General features: G+C 32.6%; 1 protein-coding gene across 5 annotated transcripts in view; it reads left to right on the top strand.

The window, feature by feature from the left end:
- CNKSR2 (connector enhancer of kinase suppressor of Ras 2) overlaps window positions 1–17,495 on the top strand; it is a 283,089-nt gene that overhangs the window by 152,680 nt on the left and 112,914 nt on the right. For 3 of the 5 annotated variants that reach the window (XM_055564828.1, XM_055564827.1, XM_055564831.1), the window contains exons 9-10: window positions 5,754–5,900; window positions 15,807–15,940. In XM_055564828.1, the coding sequence (XP_055420803.1) occupies window positions 5,754–5,900; window positions 15,807–15,940 (281 nt within the window). The remainder of the gene's footprint in view (window positions 1–5,753; window positions 5,901–15,806; window positions 15,941–17,495) is intronic. The other 2 variants (XM_055564830.1, XM_055564829.1) reach the window with 1 other exon arrangement.

Raw genomic sequence — 17,495 nt, 5'->3', positions numbered from 1 at the left:
GTAGATTCTAGGGCCCCACCTCATACCTACTGGATGAAAAACTGGTATTTCCAGGTGATGCTAACACATTCTGAAGTTTAAGAACTACATTAAAGAGAAACTATAGGAGATAGTGATGGCCATATTGGCACAGGGTCTATTATAGGAATTGACTCTTTAGTTAAGCCTTTGGTGAGCTTTTCAAGTGTTTTGAGGAAAAGAACACTGCTATGCTATAGCTGTATATTGGAGCTGCAAAAGACTAGTAGTAGAAAGAGCAGTTAAGACTCTTAAGTCTAACAACCTGGTATCCAAGACAGATAAAGGAATAAGAAGAGGTATTAATTGCCAGAATCTGTTCTTTAGGATGGGCTTCCCAGGTGACATAGTGGTAAAGAATCCACCTGAATGCAGGACATGCAAGAAACACAGATTGGATCCCTGGGTAAGGAAGATCCCCTGGAGTAGGAAATGGCAACCTACTCCAGTATTCTTGGCTGGGAAATCCCATGGACAGAACAGGCTGATGGGCTACAGTCCATGTGGTTGCAAAGGGTTGGACATGACTGAGTAAGCACACACATTCTTCAGGATAGATGTGTATTAAAAACAGGGGGAACTGTTGTAGGTGACTCCATGCTCAAAACTTGAGAGGATGATGGGGAACTTTTTTTTGTTGCTGTTGAATCAAGTGTTGCATTCATTTGTACTACCAGTGGAATATTTAGAAGAGGATGTTTGCTGTCACAATGCCTTGTGCTTTAGAATCAAACAGACTTGAATGAATTCTGGCTTTGCAACTTACTATGTTTCTATTGGGCTTCCCTGGTGGCTCAGATGGTAAAGAATCTGCCTGAAATGTGGGAACCCTAGGTTCGATGCTTGGCTTCGGAAAATGCCCTGGAGAAGGGAACAGCCACCCACTCCAGTATTCTGGCTTGGAGAATTACATGTTTCTATTAATAATGTTGACCAAGAAAATTTTTCGCTTCAGTTTCTTCACATGTAAAATGGGTTTAATAGTTTACATCCTAGGGCTGTTTTAAGAATGAAGATATAAACAAAAGGAATGCAGTATGAAGCACCTAGCACAGTGAATTACTGGTGCTTGATTATTCAGTAGCTATTAGTATGGATGAATGAACTGTTGAAAATATGCCACAACTTCTTGATAGGGATTGGGGACAGTTAGGAGGATTTGTGAGTCATGCAGAAAGTTGTTAGTGGAAGTTCTGCAAACAAGAGTTTTTTGTAAGATGACAGCATGAAATATTAGGGGAATAACACTTAGCCTGGAGGAAACACTTGCATGTATTGGTTGTGAGGAGGAAGAAGGATGGAGGACAAGTATTCAGAGTTGTATCAGGACCACATCCATTTACTACAAAGCTTATCTGTTGTCATCTATTTGTACTTTTCTACCCGTTCTGCATAGTAAAGTTGTAACGTATTGTGATTTTTGAAGTCTAATTATTTAGCCTGTGCAGTAATACATAAACATCTCTTTTGATATTGAGTTCACTTTTTCACAAGTCTACCAGTTCCTTTTTGGACGTCTTTGACTATTAGAATGTTTTTCTTTGTATCCCAAACTCAAAGTTTTGTACCTTATTTAATTCCTTCCCATATTAGTGGATTATACATTTATATTAGCAACCACTAGAATCCCTGGTTTTCCTTCTTTCAAAGCTCCTTCTATCTCCTAGTACAGAAAGACTTTCATTGCAGCCAATGTAAAGTATATAATTATTTTTCATATTATTGTTGCATCTTCACATGGCTTTTAATTCAGGTGTATCAAACTTAATACTTTAAAACCATAGCCAGAAACTCAAATGAGGAAATAGAAAAATAAGTTTGAAAAATGATTAACACACATTGATATATTTCACTTATTTTGATGTCTGTGTACCATATTTAGCTCCGGAATGGGGCTCCCGAATTTCTTGAAGTTGTAACCCATATACTTGCCTCATTTCATATTAATACCATCTATTCATGTCCCCCTATAATCTGTCAACCATAAGTATCTTAGTAACAGAGAAATAAATTTATTTTAATAATTCACTATACTTATGTTTGAAGATATGTGAGGATACACAGAACCAGAGCTGAGAATCATTTTTCCTAGAGCTCTAAGACCATGCCACATCTGCCCTTGAATAGAACATGGTACAATCCAATAAATGGGTACAGTCGTTAAGCATAATATGCAGTAGAAAAGGTAGAAAGTAATGAAGAAATGATCCAAGTCAAGGAGCTTGAGAAAGGACTAAGGAAAAAAAGGATTATTCATATGAGAGGCATGTTGTCTGGTTGCTGTTTATAGGTATACAAATACTGGGGTTGGACTGATATAGCTAAAACCTATCTGTTATTAATAAAAATGTTACATGTATACTGGGAATTACACAGCCAACTTCATTATATTACTATTCAGCAGTTTCCACAAAAACCTAAATTAATACTTATGTGAGGAATCTATTGAAATCATTCATTGACTAAAAAATCAACAGATAATGTAGGTCTTATTATGAATAGTTGAGTAATAATTTTGTTTTTCTTTTGACAATTATATAAAAGGATAATGTACAGAGCGGATGTCATTTCCCCATCACCATCTTTTACTGTTCTACATAGTGTTGCCTTTCTGGTTCTTTTTGTGGGAATTTACCATTGATAACAAACAGTCCTAATGAGATAATTCAGAAAATTCACGATTTTCTAACTGGAATATTACTCTTAGACTAGGTCCATTTATCAATATTTTGTTGGCTTTATTGTTTATAAAACACATGTTTATTTCCAAAAGTTTAGGAAATTAAAGAGTAAATGGGAAAATATATATTACAGTCTTTATTACACTTTAATGTAACCATTGTTAATAGTGGTATATAGCTTTCTGTGTTTTCTATATTTATATACATATTTTTAACAAAAGTAAAATTGAATTACATTAGCGAGTCGGACATGACTGAGCGACTTCACTTTCCCTTTTCACTCTCATGCATCGGAGAAGGAAATGGCAACCCACTCCAGTGTTCTTGGCTGGAGAATCCCAGAGACGGGGAGCCTGGTGGGCTGCTGTCTATGGGGTCACACAGATTCGGACACGACTGAAGCGATGCAGCAGCAGCAGCAGCAGCAGCAGCTACATTTAAACTTTTTCTACACAAATTTTATGTCCCATGCTAATGGACATTTGCATAACGTACAGTTTTTGTTTGGTTTAAACAGCACTGCAACATACATGTTGCACATTTATCTCTATGCTTTTATCCAGTCGTTTCCTTTTGTCAGTAGAAGTAGAATTTGGGAGCCAAAGATAAATATATGGATCACTTTTGTTTAAAAGACTGCTAATCGAATGTCAGTGAGCGTGGTAAGGCTAATTAAAAAGTAATAAAGTTATATAATTTTCTGCAATTAAATAACATTCATTCAGCTATAAAATTTAAGGCTTCCCAGGTGGTATAGTGGTAAACATTCCACCTGCCAATGCGGGAGATGTGAGAGACACAGGTTCGAGCCCTAGGTCGGGAAGATTGACTGGAGAAGGAAATGGCAACCCACTCCAGTGTTCTGGCCTGGAATATCCCATGGAGAGAGGAGCCTGGTGGGCTACAGTCCATGGGGTCACAAAGAGTTGGACATGACTGAGCGACTGAGCATGCATACAAAATTTAAATCTAACCAAATAATTACTTTGTCATCAAAAATCAATTTCACTTTCTCATGGAGAAACAATTCTGTTTTTTGGAATTGTGTACTCAAAAAGAGCATAGAGAAATTGTGAAAGAGTAGGATGAATCGAATTACACTAAATGTTACACTGGAAAACCCAGTCAAGCCCTAAGAATTTTCAACTAGTGACATGATTATGTCATAGAATAAAATGAAGAGAAATTGGTACATAGAAATCAATGTGTAATTTGTTGTCTAGAGTAGATAGGCTGAAAGAAGGTTACAGTAATATTGACTGCTTTAGTATCATTAGCAATTATCTAAATGAATAAAATAAATGATAAAATGTGGTTATCATTAATAAGTTGTTCATAAACTCTTTGTATAAACAGTATGTTTTCTCCCTCCAAACCTGGTATTCAAAAATCTGCTCGCTTATTTTTTTGGCAAGCAAAATGAATACTTGAATTTGAACTAACTTTGCTTTGATCTTGGCTCATAGAAATGGCTGTAGGGACACTTCTTAACCATCAGAAGAATCAGAATCAGTGTACCTTTGGGGATGTAATAATCTCCACTTATATATAATGGGAGACATTTGACCAATATCATTGCTGTAGCTGATCCACATTAAAGTGATTTTTTAAAAAATTGACAGCCTGTTATTCATGTTAGGCAAGTATCATAATGATCATATTGATTCCTATCTGAGACCCTGAGGTTTTAAGCATTATAATGTCTTGCTTCCTTTTTGTCCTCTTTCTCTTAACCATCACTCGGTTTAGCTAGAGTAGAAGCTGTAGTTTAAATGAATGATCCGTCATATAAACTAAAGTCTCCCATTATCCTTCAGTGGCTGTGGTCCAGAGTACCTCTTTCATCATAGTCTCTGGGATCTGTGCTAATTTGGATGAAAATGCTCCTTCTTTACAGCTTGAGCATTATCTCCCAGGCAAAAACATGGTGAATAGGCATAGGCAACCATTCCCTTTCATTTGGGTGCCTAGGAAGAAACTAGATCATGTTCAGACCATTGGCTAAATCTTGCTTGCAATCCAGGATAAATTTTGACCCACTGTATTTATATAACACATTTATATAATTTATGTAGCATAAATTTCTAATCCATTAGAGTTGGAATAAATGGTTGTCTCTTTTAAATGTGAAATATATTTTTTTAAACCTTGGAATAATAGATGTTTTTAATGTGTTTCTTTAAAGAATACTTCTAGGATTTCAAATAACTGCATAACCAGTATGTCTTAAAAGCAAATTAACAAATACTCAATAATGTAAAAGAATGATAAGTAATATAACATGGATAACAGTTGAGCCAGGTTTTTGGACATTTATCAAGTACTTCTGTTTAATTATACATAATTATACAATATGTTTGGGGTGATATTCACATATCACATAATGGCTTCATTAAATTTAGTTTATTATATTTTAAATTTATAGAGTCTTTTGGAACACATTTTCAATAGCTACTGCATTGGAGTAGCATTACCTTGTCATTTCTTACTCTATATTGTGGTTTAAGGTTTATTTTATCAATCCTGTCTTCCATGCTCAGAATGTCGCCTTGGTGTGTCAGTACCAGCTACTGGTAGTATAATGTCAGTCTCACTTAGTGACACTAGTACCACATATCTCTAAAAGATGGTGATGAGCAAGCATGTGGTTTAATTTGTGAGTTTAGGACATTGCCAAATCTTTGTTTCAGGCATGCGGATTCTTAAATTGTAAGTTGTGAACAAAGCTTGGATCTACACCTTGTGCAGCATTAATAATGCCATAATTTCTTTTAATTCTAAATTATTCTATTGGTTGGATACCATCTTAGTCTCTGCTTTGACTTGTAAATGTCCATTGTTATCTCATAATGATATGGACTCTAATGCAATAACATGGTTAGTCAATTCAAAAATAAAATATCTTTTTGAGTTTATATCTCCTGAAAACTGATAGGATGGTACACCAATTATGTGGTTTTCTTTTTTTTCTTACTAATCTTATTAAAGGGGGAGAACATTAAATCTTTGAATACTGTACCTCAATTTTATTGTAATGATTTTGCTGGTTACCAGGTGGGGTGGCAGTTGAAAAATTTGGTGAATGCACTACGAGAGGACCCGAGTGGTGTTATCTTAACTTTGAAAAAGCGACCTCAGAGCATGCTTACCTCAGCACCAGCTTTACTGAAAAATATGAGATGGAAGCCCCTTGCTCTGCAGGTAATGAAGCTTAATCATAAGTCATACACCATCATTTTAGCCATAGATTATCTCAGTAATGCTTCTTTATTGTGCCTCATCTCAGCAGCATATGGATTAATCTTGTATGCTTTTGAAAATTTGTTTGTGAAATGATCTCTTCACAGCTGATCCTAATAGGCTTAATTGTGATGAAATTTCAAACTCACTATAACTAAAATCAAATGATAAAGAACCCTGCCTTAATTTTTAAACATTTTAAAGCATAATTCCAAAGAAAAGCACAAGTTATTTGAAGCCAAAATGTGGATAGAAATGAAAGTGAGAGGTTTCATTTTGTGATATAATCTTCCATTTAAAAGTTATATCCATATATACTTCTTGAAGAAACTAGATAATAGTTTATAGAATTCTTTTAAATCAGCTCATGAGATAAGAATAGTTGTTTTTGAACAGTAGGTAGAGAACGTTTTAGATATAATTAAAATGTACCTATTACATTCTTCCTGATGGATCATTTCTTTCATTTCCACCATGTATAAAGGCAAAAACAGGGAAATTGTTACATTAGAAATTCTGCATTTTTCTTCAGCATGAAACATCACTCTAAAATGTTACTCTGGGTGTTGATAAATTAGGTTCATTAAGAACCAGAGGTATCTAGGAAGTGATAAAAATATTCTGATTGATAAAGACAAGGAAATAATACATTTTCTTCCTTTTCAGTCAGGCTATAATGTTTAAACACATCATAGAAGAAAATTTTACTCTTTACAAGACCTGCACTTTTAAAATAGAAGACCATTACCTTTCATAGAAGTTTAATTTTTAAAAATTAAAGTCGCCCATTGAAATAGAACATTTCCTGTTGTTCAGATTAAAAAGAAAAGCAATAAATGAAAATGCCATTGTTATCGCTACTATTAAGTTCTGTATTAGGACCTTACACCAGTCTTGATTTTTTTTCCCCTGAAATTCTCAATTCTTCATTACACATGAATGGCCTTATAGATTATAATGATTTCTCATTGTTTAAAACTTTCCTACTTCTTGGCCTCAAAGTTGCATTATACTTAAATAAGATAAAAATATAAAAAGAACATTAAGATCTTTAAATTTTTAATGTGAATCTATTTTTTCAAATAAAGATGTATAAAACTATATTTTAAAACTATATTAATATGTCCAAATGCACTTGACTTGCAGTGTATGTTTATTATCAAAGATTTTTGATGATCATTAAAGTTTAGAGATCAGTATTTGACTCATTAATTCATAGATTAGCAAATCAGACCTTCCCATCACATCATTTTATTTTCTCACTACATTGTAAGTTCCTGTGTTGTTCCACTCTGTAGTTTTCTATTGACGTGTCTTCCCCAAAGATCCTTCTTCAGAGCCTGAAAGGTGGGAACCCTGAAGAAGAGACCCTTTCAGCCATTAAGTTTTCTTCTCTATATGTGTGGTTAAATTTAACAGCTTCTCTCTAGCCCCTTCTGCTTCACAGTGAACACCAAAAAGAAGCTAATTTCTTGTTGATCCATGAACTCTATTTGAGGGAGTATCTCTAGAAGATAAATTGATGATTTGGTCCCCTTTTAGATTCTTTTCCACAAGCACAAACTGGAGAATTAAGCTAATGACAATATCTAGTTAAGAATCATTTTATAGAAAATTCTGAAGTAATCGAAAGACCTTTTTTTTTCTTTGCTACACATACATTTGGTGTGTGTGTTTAAACCTAGAGAACAAAGACTTTAATTTTTTAAATTGTTCTACATCATTCCTTAATTATAATAGATACTTAAGACACTGTTTCTAGGTTCATTCCTAAATGCCAAGAAATGTGCCTCATCAGATCACTAATTATATTTTTTCCTTATTGCCTATTCAGTTACTTTGAGTATACTTGTAAATTTACTTTTTCAGAATGCTGAATTCAGAAAAAAATAAAATCAGTATTTACATAAGTGCTTATATGTGTTGACATTTTTATAAATTTGTTACTTCACCTGCATTTAGTTCACCTAAAATGTATTGTCCAAGCTCGACTCTTTATAGATAAACAATACTATTAATGGGTTGGAGGAGGCAAGGAGGGACCCTGCTTTCAACTTTGAAAATTGACTTTAAAAAGCAGAAGAAAGAGTAGTAGTTTTAAGTAAATATTTACAGGTGGTGGTAAAACAAAGTCTTAGGAGTAAGGGCAATGGATTAGTCCTGTAACATCACATGCCACTACCAAATCTCCCACCGCCAAATCTCCCTAAAGTCTATTTTGAAGACCTGAAATTATACCATTACAGAGTTTCATTTTGGTATTAAGGCTTTGGCTTGTGCTAAAATGTAAAAAGATACCAGAAGCATAATGGAAACTATCTGGCCAGGATTTTAAGAGAATGAATACAACCAAAGATGGATAAAGCTTGAAGGTTCCAGGATCTGGAGGTTGTAAGTAGACTGCTTCCAGAAGGGGAAAAATCAAAGAAATAGTGGGATGAGAAAGTCTTAAAGGCAGTTCTGGATTCTTTGTAACTTTGCCTGAGACTATATATTTTTCCTAGTGGCCAAGAAAGGACCTCATATGTGAAACTTAAGTGCTTAATGTAGCAACAGTCCTCTGTGCAGACATAAGTACCATTCTTATTGTAGTCCTGCTTCTGGTATGTTGGAGCCAAAATGCCCATTAACTCACCTGAATACAAATTTTCATGTTCAACCTGAAGAATTGGAAATTAGGTTATTTCTTCATAGGGTATACCAATAGTCTACTAAGAATTATTTCAAATAGAGTTTACAAAAAGAAACAATCTGTGGCATATATTTAACCTCAATATGTACATTTCATCTTTTTCTTTTATGATACCAGGCTTAGCGTTTTCAGATAAAGTATAGCAAAATTTGTGTAGTTTGGAGGTAGACGCTAATACATGCCTCTAATGAAGAGAACAACTTCATTCTAACAAAGGAATAATTATTTTTTAAACTAATAAGGAAATAATTTGTACCTGCACAACTAAGATATAACCTTATCTACCTTAAGGTTGATTTTTTAGGAATACACGTTTTAATAAAAGTCATTTTAGTTCTAAAACGAATAGTAGCTTCTATTATTAATTAACTGCAAAAAAATAAAATAATTAACTACAATGACAAATTTTAATCTGGATTTTCTTTTGAAAATCATTCGTGGAATTATAGCCAAATAAGCAAAAGCATACAATTCAACGTCATGCTCACAGAGCAATTTCATTAGTACATTTCATGAAATTTGGCAACTCGTTAAATTCCTGATTTCTCAAATGTTTTGCAATATAACTGAAAGACTTAAAGATATTTTAGTCAAATACTACAAGCAGATTTAATCTGGAATTGAATTTGTTGTCATCTGCGCCCATTTATATATATATAGTAGAGATGTTCTACTTGAGGTAGAATCTTTTGTTCTGAGAAAGCAAACTAGCAATTCCTTGCTTTCTGAGAGCTGTTTTTAAAACATGTCCTTAGTAGCACCCTCTACTAATGTCCTGGATTTTGGTAAGCATGGTGGTTGCTTATGGTCAAGTCCTTGAAATTCAATGAAAAAATCCTGGGGAATTATGGATAAACCTCAGTGTATATTTTTTGATGTTTGTCGTCTTAAATTAGCGTGCATAGGTCACCAGCTTGCACGAGTGGTGTTGTTTTCTTCTTACAAGAGATGTATGGGAGAATTAGCTGGACACTGGTGAGAATATTGATTGAAATCATCACTGGGAATCAACAATTTTAAAAAACATTTAGGAACCCAACTTTTTTTTTTTCCTTGGTGAAAATGCATCTCAAAAATAATCACTAAAATCAATGCTGGAATTCGATTTACTGATACAGGTTTCATTAGACATTTTTAATGTAAAATGATATCAAGCTGTATCATTAGAATTGCTCCTAGACTGTTCTAATCCATAAGTCTTTTATATCGAAGTGATAATTTTTTTTGTGGTTTTTGTGCTTTTCACTTTAAATGTTATTGCTTAGCATTACCTTGATGCCATTTTTACAGGATATTTAAATTAAATACATTTGAGCAGAGAAAGAAATGGAAAAAGAAATGGAAAGCAAATAGTCATAGTAGTCAGTTTTGTCTATCAACTGGTGTAACGACTGAAGAACACTGATAATGTTACATTTCAGATACATAGAAATATGAATGGTTGAAGTCACTGTAAAAATAAAAACATAAGCAATAATAAAATTTATTTTAATATCAAAGTTATAGGATGGGGTGGCCAAAAAAACATTAGAAGCAAAGTTTATATGTTTCTGAGAATTTTGCTTTAAAAACATGTTTTGGAGGAAGGAAGGAAGGTAACTAATATTAATATGACACTAGAGAAGAAAATAAGTTTTAACTAAAAATGTAGTTGTGCTGACTGGGAGGCAGAAACAATTACATGTTTCACATGCTCAAGTTAGTAAATAGCTGCAAGCAATTGTCAAATCAGATTTTTGTTCACCAATGTTTAAGCAAATTAATTAAAGGATCTAAATCACATTTGTGGTTTTCAACCAAATGCTTTCAAAATGTTAACACAGACTACAAATAATCACCTAATATAAAAAATTATTTAGTTTTTCTATTCTTTAGCTTCCTATTCTTTAGCTTCCTATTCTTTCTTTAGTTAATATTCTAAAAACAATGTGTAGTGTAAGGTGAAAAAATTAGAAGCTCAGTTTTAATGTTGCAGTATTAACTATGCCCGTAAAGAGTGGACAGCATAAATATCCCAGTGGTAGTTTCAGTACAGTGTGCAAATTTTGATGATTAATTGGAAAAAGCCATTTTTTGATGTGACTCTAAAGTGTATATTATTTGTGTATTATATAATCATGTACATAATTTTATGCCCATAGATTTGTTTTTAACTTATACAGATACAGCTTCCTGATCAAATCTGTGGTTGAAAAAAAATGTTTTTTTCTTTGTAGTCTGATAAGAAAGGGAAGATTACATGCTTTAAGAAGACTTAAGTCTTTTGTATTTATAAATTTGTGTTTTAGAAAAAGCTGAGAAAAAAACTGAGAGTGGGAGAATTTAGAATACATGTGTTTCTCTTACTTAGACTCTTTTCAAGTCATTGAATACTTAAGAAAATCTTACCCAGGAAAAATTATGCCCAATAATTTTCCAAATTAGATCTAATATTCTTTATATGATCAAGAAATTTACAAGATTGTATGCAACTTCTTGCCTCCCAAAATCCAGAATACATTTTATCTGGAGCATTTCTTTAGATGTCTCAGAGTTGCTAACATAAAACAATATTATGGTGCTTGTATTGAAATTATAATAAAAATGTGTTTGAACTGAATAAGGACTTGTGTGAATGTTCTGTGCTAAAATAATGGGGTATTGTGTTACAGTTGAGTCTGTACTTATTCCCAAGAGTGAATAAAATTAATGGCCAGGTTTTCTACTTGATGTAATCATTCATATTTCAATGAGTATTTTCCCTCTGGAAGACAAAGCAAACTCTTTGTGATATTTGCATTAGTGAGTCTACAGATAACTGCATAATGTGTAATGCACCATTTTCATCTTTTAACATTGGGGCAGTCTTTATGTCATTGATTCCATTCAAGACTTTATATAGCTCTATGAAAGCTGGGTCACTTACCAGATAGAGGGACAACCAAATTAAGATATGCTTGCCAGGAGTTGTTAATATGTAAAATGTTTCCAATAAAACCTTTAACATTAACTGTAGTTTTTTAAGTATAGCTGCTCTTCTTTCATAGTCTTTAAGGCTGTATGGTTTTCAGAGGTACATTAATGCCTTCCAGATGTGCTCAGTTACCTTAGAGATGTTAGAATCCGGGACACGAGGAAAGGGCTTGAGCCATCAGAGGACTTAAAGTAAGATTTCAGTGATCCCTTACAAAAGCTGAAAATTTTAGTTTATACTAATCACAGCCTCCCAATGATGTTTAAACTGGAGGAGTAGGATCTTTTTACTAAATTCATCACTGATTCAGAGGAAGATTTGTGCCGTGCCATATTTTGGGATACAGTTTAAAGGTATTTATAGAGTTCAAACTGACAATATGAGAAATGTATGTGTACATAATATACTTCTGAGTCCTGTTCATAGTAGTAACTTATCATTAATTGACTAAGGTTATAACTGTATACTTGAAGAGATGCATATATGATCATTTTATTTACGATTTGGATATTTCAACATATGCATGCCTGTGCCCCAAAAAATCTGTCATAGATTTCTTTTAGAAGAGTAACAGTATGTATGCAAAATATGTCCTTCCTGTTGGAGCCTCATTGAATCTGGAAGGAAAACTTTGTCATTAGAACTATTGAGATATGAAAAATAAATTTTGTGGAAAGGTCCTTTCAGAAAATAAACCCACTTGGATAGAATCCAAGATGGATCCATGTCATGCTTGATTGCATACCGAAGTGGATCAAGTTATACTGAAGCTTCATGCTTATTTGAGTTACAAGATGCGGTCTTAAAATACCCTTGTATTTTATCCATAAGTGATAATAGTTCTTAATTCTCTTCCTATGCAGATTTTCCCATTATAAGAGAAAGAGTCAAAATAGCAAAGTGGTACAATTAAAAAAAATTATCCTTTATTTCTACTCTTTTTCCTTAAATTGGAAATTCTTAATAGCACAATGGTAAAGTACTTTCCTTATACTATTTTATGAAGAAATTTTTAAAGTAAATGTTACCAAGGCAGGAAAAACTATGCTTCTGCATTATTATACTCACATATTTAGGTTTTTGTCTGAACTCAGGCATATGTCTATTAAATTTTGAATTAAATACAGAGAGAACTTTTTGATTTGAGGAAAGCTGTGTTTTCCACTTTTTGTGTGTATTAGATAGTTATTGGTGGTAAGTGTAATTTTAATGGCATTTGTTACACCTAGGAATTTCTCACTGATAATTTCAACTAATAGCATCATTTATTCTGTGCTTTATTTAGTCACATTTTGCCTATCTTTCTAATGTTCTTTAATGCCATTTTCATTCTTTTGTCATTTATATTTTGTAACGTTTCAATTCTTGTCCTAACTTAGAGCTTTTTAAAGGTGTTATAAATTATCACAAATTTCCTTTGGGGTTAAGTAGCTATTTCCATTTTCCCATGAAGATTCTATTTTGCCATACTTTATTTTTCCATTGCTTAATGTCTTCTTTAAAATATTCTCAAGAATAATTTTTACTTTTTAGTTTGAATTAGCTTGATAAAAATATACTGAATAAATTTATTATTTGTCATGTGTCTTATACTTAGTACAAGGCATACTGATTTAACCAGCCAGACATCTGCATGATAAACCAATTTAAATGTTTTCTATGATTTACCAGTTAATAAAATAACTAGTAAGTAGAGTTAACAGAATCGACTAATTTCTTATTTCTCTGAAAGAATAAGTTGTTTTTTTCAACCACTTGAATTAATTGAACCAGCTGAGACAATCACACCTGTTATTTAAGTATATCTGTCTTTTTCTTCTACATTTTTGCTGCTAATTTAACTGTGCTGAGAACATTAATAGCAAATCTGTGCTGAAAATAGAAACCTATAGAAAATACCAATTTTAAGGAAGTTGACACGACTAATATTTAAAGTTCCTGGAAGGAGAAGGATCAAGTACCCTAAATAGACAATCCTTGTAACAGTCCAGGCAGAAGAAAATACTTTTATTGGTCCTTACCTCACACTTCACTTGTAATCACTGTCTATTACTACTCCTTTTTTCCTTCCTTCCTACCTCTTTGGGGAGGACAGGGATAGATACCAAGAGAAATTATCTTTAGTTTTACAGATGGTAAAATAAAAGGAGAAAAGTCTTCAGAATTAAAGTAGTAATCCTAGAAAAGAAGAAAGAGAATAAAAAATGTTTAGATTATTTTTTTAATGTTATGTTTTTAGAACTTGTTTTTAAGTTCACTCATAGTGTTAAAGATAATTTAAAATAAGAGCATATTAGAGCATTTAAAAAGCATACTGAATATACGTTTTTCTCTCACAGTGCATCAGTTATAGAAAAGGTTGGCAAGTAATGTACTGTGTAATGAATGTTTTCTTTACATTTCTATAATTATGAAATTTTGTTTAGGTTTGTTGTTTAGTGTCATTTGTATTTAATAATAAGATATCCTGACAGGAAGAATTTGTAAACAGTCACATTACAGATCACACTTAACCTAAAGATCCTATCATTCAAAGATATATTGGAGAGACTTGTAATACATTCTTAGAAATGATATAATTCTTTATTTCCTCAGGCTTCATGGTGTTCATCTGTACAGGCGACTCCTGATTACCTATATAAATTTCAGAATTTCCCATTGCCAAAATTTTTGTTTCTAAAAGACACACATAATTTAACTTAGTGCTATTCCAAAGTCAGCATATTTAAACATAAACAGCATAGTCTTTACCATATGCTTTCAAAATATATCAAAATTCTTCGACATGTAAACTTCCAGACTTTTTAAATATCATATAAGATACAATATTCTAGAATCCCAAAATAAATTATCAATTATTTTTCCCTTCTCTCTCTCTTTCTTTAATTTCTATTTCACATAGATTAAAACTTAACCGTCATTTTGGCAGGATGTGTGATTTCAAGCTATTAAGGTGAGCTGTGTAAAAAGGAAGGTCAAAAACCATGAACTTAGCCATAAACTATGTAGCCTACCCCAGGGACCTACATTGTACATTGTATTTATGCTTGGATTTTTGAACAAATTTTATCTGTAAAAAAATATTGTCATAATATAAAATAGTTGTACTATGCCATTTTTTAAGTGTCCAGCAATACATGTTAAAGTAATAGAACTATGGGTCTATATACAGCTATCCTAAAAGTGTTTTCATACTGGCTAAAAGGGCAACATCTTGTCATGTGAAGATGCAGTTCATTTTGTGATCATCATTTTTGTTTGCGATTACATTGAAGTTCTTATTTCTCAATGTTATTGTATATGTAGCTAATAAGTCAGATATCTGTAAGATAAACATGAACATGTGTGAATTTTAGTTTCACTTTAGAGTAATTTCTCAAACGACAGTATCATTTCCAAATGCTATGATGCTTAGAATTGGGAGTGTTCATAAGTTAATGCATCCTGATGTATTGCTTAATTCAGTTAATAGAATATCTTAATTTTTAAAAAACTTACTTAATAGGTAAATACAGGCATGAAAATAAGATCTATAGGTATACAATTAAAAGTTATTTTAAGCAATGGTAAATGTGTGTGCCTATGACAAGTGAAATGATTGTGTCACACTAATCACCATACTTTTGAAGATGTACCATAAAATGACTTTGAGAAGACAGTATTGTTTATATTTATGGAAGAAGTACATTTTCCTAGGAAATATTCTCATATTATCCTTTCATACTCTTATTTTTGTAACGTTTTCTGAGAATCTGTGACTTTCTACTGACTTAGGAGTATAATGCATCTCTTTTGGGAAAAGATCTGAAATAATCTTTCTTGTATAATCAGTCAGGATATAAGTGAGCTCATTCTTTTGGAAGTTAGTCTTTATTATCTTTCTTTCAAAAGTGGGATTCTAACAAAGCAAATTCAAATAAGTTTCTAACTGTGAGATAGATCTCTCCATTATGAAACACTGCGTGATATTATTACCTTACAAATAGCTTTAACTGATTATGCCACACAATATGGTGAGTTAGGAACTAAATGGAAATCTGTTTGTTTTTGAAGATTCAAAGGAATATCCATGTGCTAAATAACATACTTCTTGATTTCAGCCAAGTTCAAAAACTTTGTAGAAATAGATCACTTAAAATTGATAACTATGTGTCGTTGTTGTTGTTGTTGTTGTTTGTGTGTTGTTTGTGTGCGTATGTATTTTCTTTTTCATTTTAACCAGCCTCTTATACCTAGAAGTCCCACAAGCAGCGTTGCCACGCCTTCCAGCACCATCAGTACACCCACCAAAAGAGACAGTTCTGCCCTTCAGGATCTCTACATCCCCCCTCCTCCTGCAGAACCATATATTCCCAGGTATCAAACTAACCATCATTTTGTTCTGTGTAGCTTCCAGCTAAAGACTGACCTCAGTGCATGAAAACTGTGAAGTAAATTCTCATGGAACACCTTGAATATTTTCTCAGTTAAGAATTCTGAGCACATTCTGGAAAAAAAACATTACATTATAGAGACTGTGGGCTTCCCAGGTGGCTCAGTGGTAAAGAATCCGCCTGCCAATGCAGGAGATGCAGGTTCAATCCCTCAGTTGAGATTATCCCCCAGAGGAGAAAGTGGCAACCCACTCCAGTATTCTTGCCTTGGAAATCCCATGGACAGAGGAGCTTGGCAGTCCACAGGGTCACAAAAGAGCTGGACATGACTTAGCAACTAAACAACAACTTAGAGACTTGTATTCTAGTTAATAACAATAACCATGATTTGTATTGAACACTCTACATTAAATGTCTTATAAACATTATCTCATATAATAGGAAATAATAGGAAACTAATATAAAAGTAACAATTTAGGATTTTTTTAGTAAGTGAAAAAAAATCATTGAGGCTCTTTGACAAAGAAAAGAAATCTCAGGTTACTTTGGAGCATTCCATACTTTTTCTCTAAATGAGAAAGTTACACGTAACTTTTATGCCTTCTTAAATGTATGTAATTAGGAAGAATTTTTTTTTCTTGGATGATAATGAGAGAGAGTGTATTTTCCCCCAATACCTCTGTATCTACAGTTTCCACTTGGTTAGTTCATTAATGTTTTCTTTCAGAAAGTAGAAAGAGTTTGCAAAGAGAATGAGTTGCTTTTAAAGTCTATTTTCAGGTTTCTGGAGGCTGTATCTCTATTTCATGTTCCACATTCCTATTTGAAATTCCTGGCAGGTGAAAGAATATAATTCTATGCCATCATGCATTCTGTCCAAAAGCATTCTGGTTTCCAGCCTGTGGAATACAAAAATTATGGGAAAAGGCCAGCACTAAATGGAGATAATTAATACCAATCACAAAGTATTTGATTCAGTTTTTAAATTAGTTGTGCAGTCATTCAAAAACAATAATTTAATGTCTCATGTTTTCAAGCTATACTTAATATTAAAATTCTTTAGTAAATCAAAGCACGGAAATTCCTCTTTTTAATTACTTTTCATTATTCTTTACTTTAATACATCTAATGCTTCATTCTATTGGCTATGATGCTACTGACATTTAACAATCTAAATGCTACATGACAACATGGCATGTCTGCAAATCCTGTGTTGTCATCTAGTAATAAAACTACAGCCAATTTTAAAAACATTTAAGGTCTTTTTTTAAAATTAAATGTTGTAAGAACTGGTTTGTGAGAATATATAATTTGCTAAGCTGGCATTTCAAAAATCTTACTAATATATAATTTATACTATTATGTTAGATTTACAATCAGTTGTACAAATTCATTTGATATCCTAGTCAAATGTAAGTTGAATTTTAATTAAGGTAGTGTTGGACTTTTTAAATATTCTTGTAAAAGGAACAATAAAAGCATGTGTATTTCAAATAGGAAATGCCTCTTTTGGTTTGTTTTCATTGGAAAGGTTTTAT

This window comes from Bubalus kerabau, chromosome X (assembly GCF_029407905.1).
Source record: "Bubalus kerabau isolate K-KA32 ecotype Philippines breed swamp buffalo chromosome X, PCC_UOA_SB_1v2, whole genome shotgun sequence".
NCBI lineage: Eukaryota > Metazoa > Chordata > Mammalia > Artiodactyla > Bovidae > Bubalus > Bubalus kerabau.
This window is presented reverse-complemented; position numbering and strand designations above follow the sequence as displayed.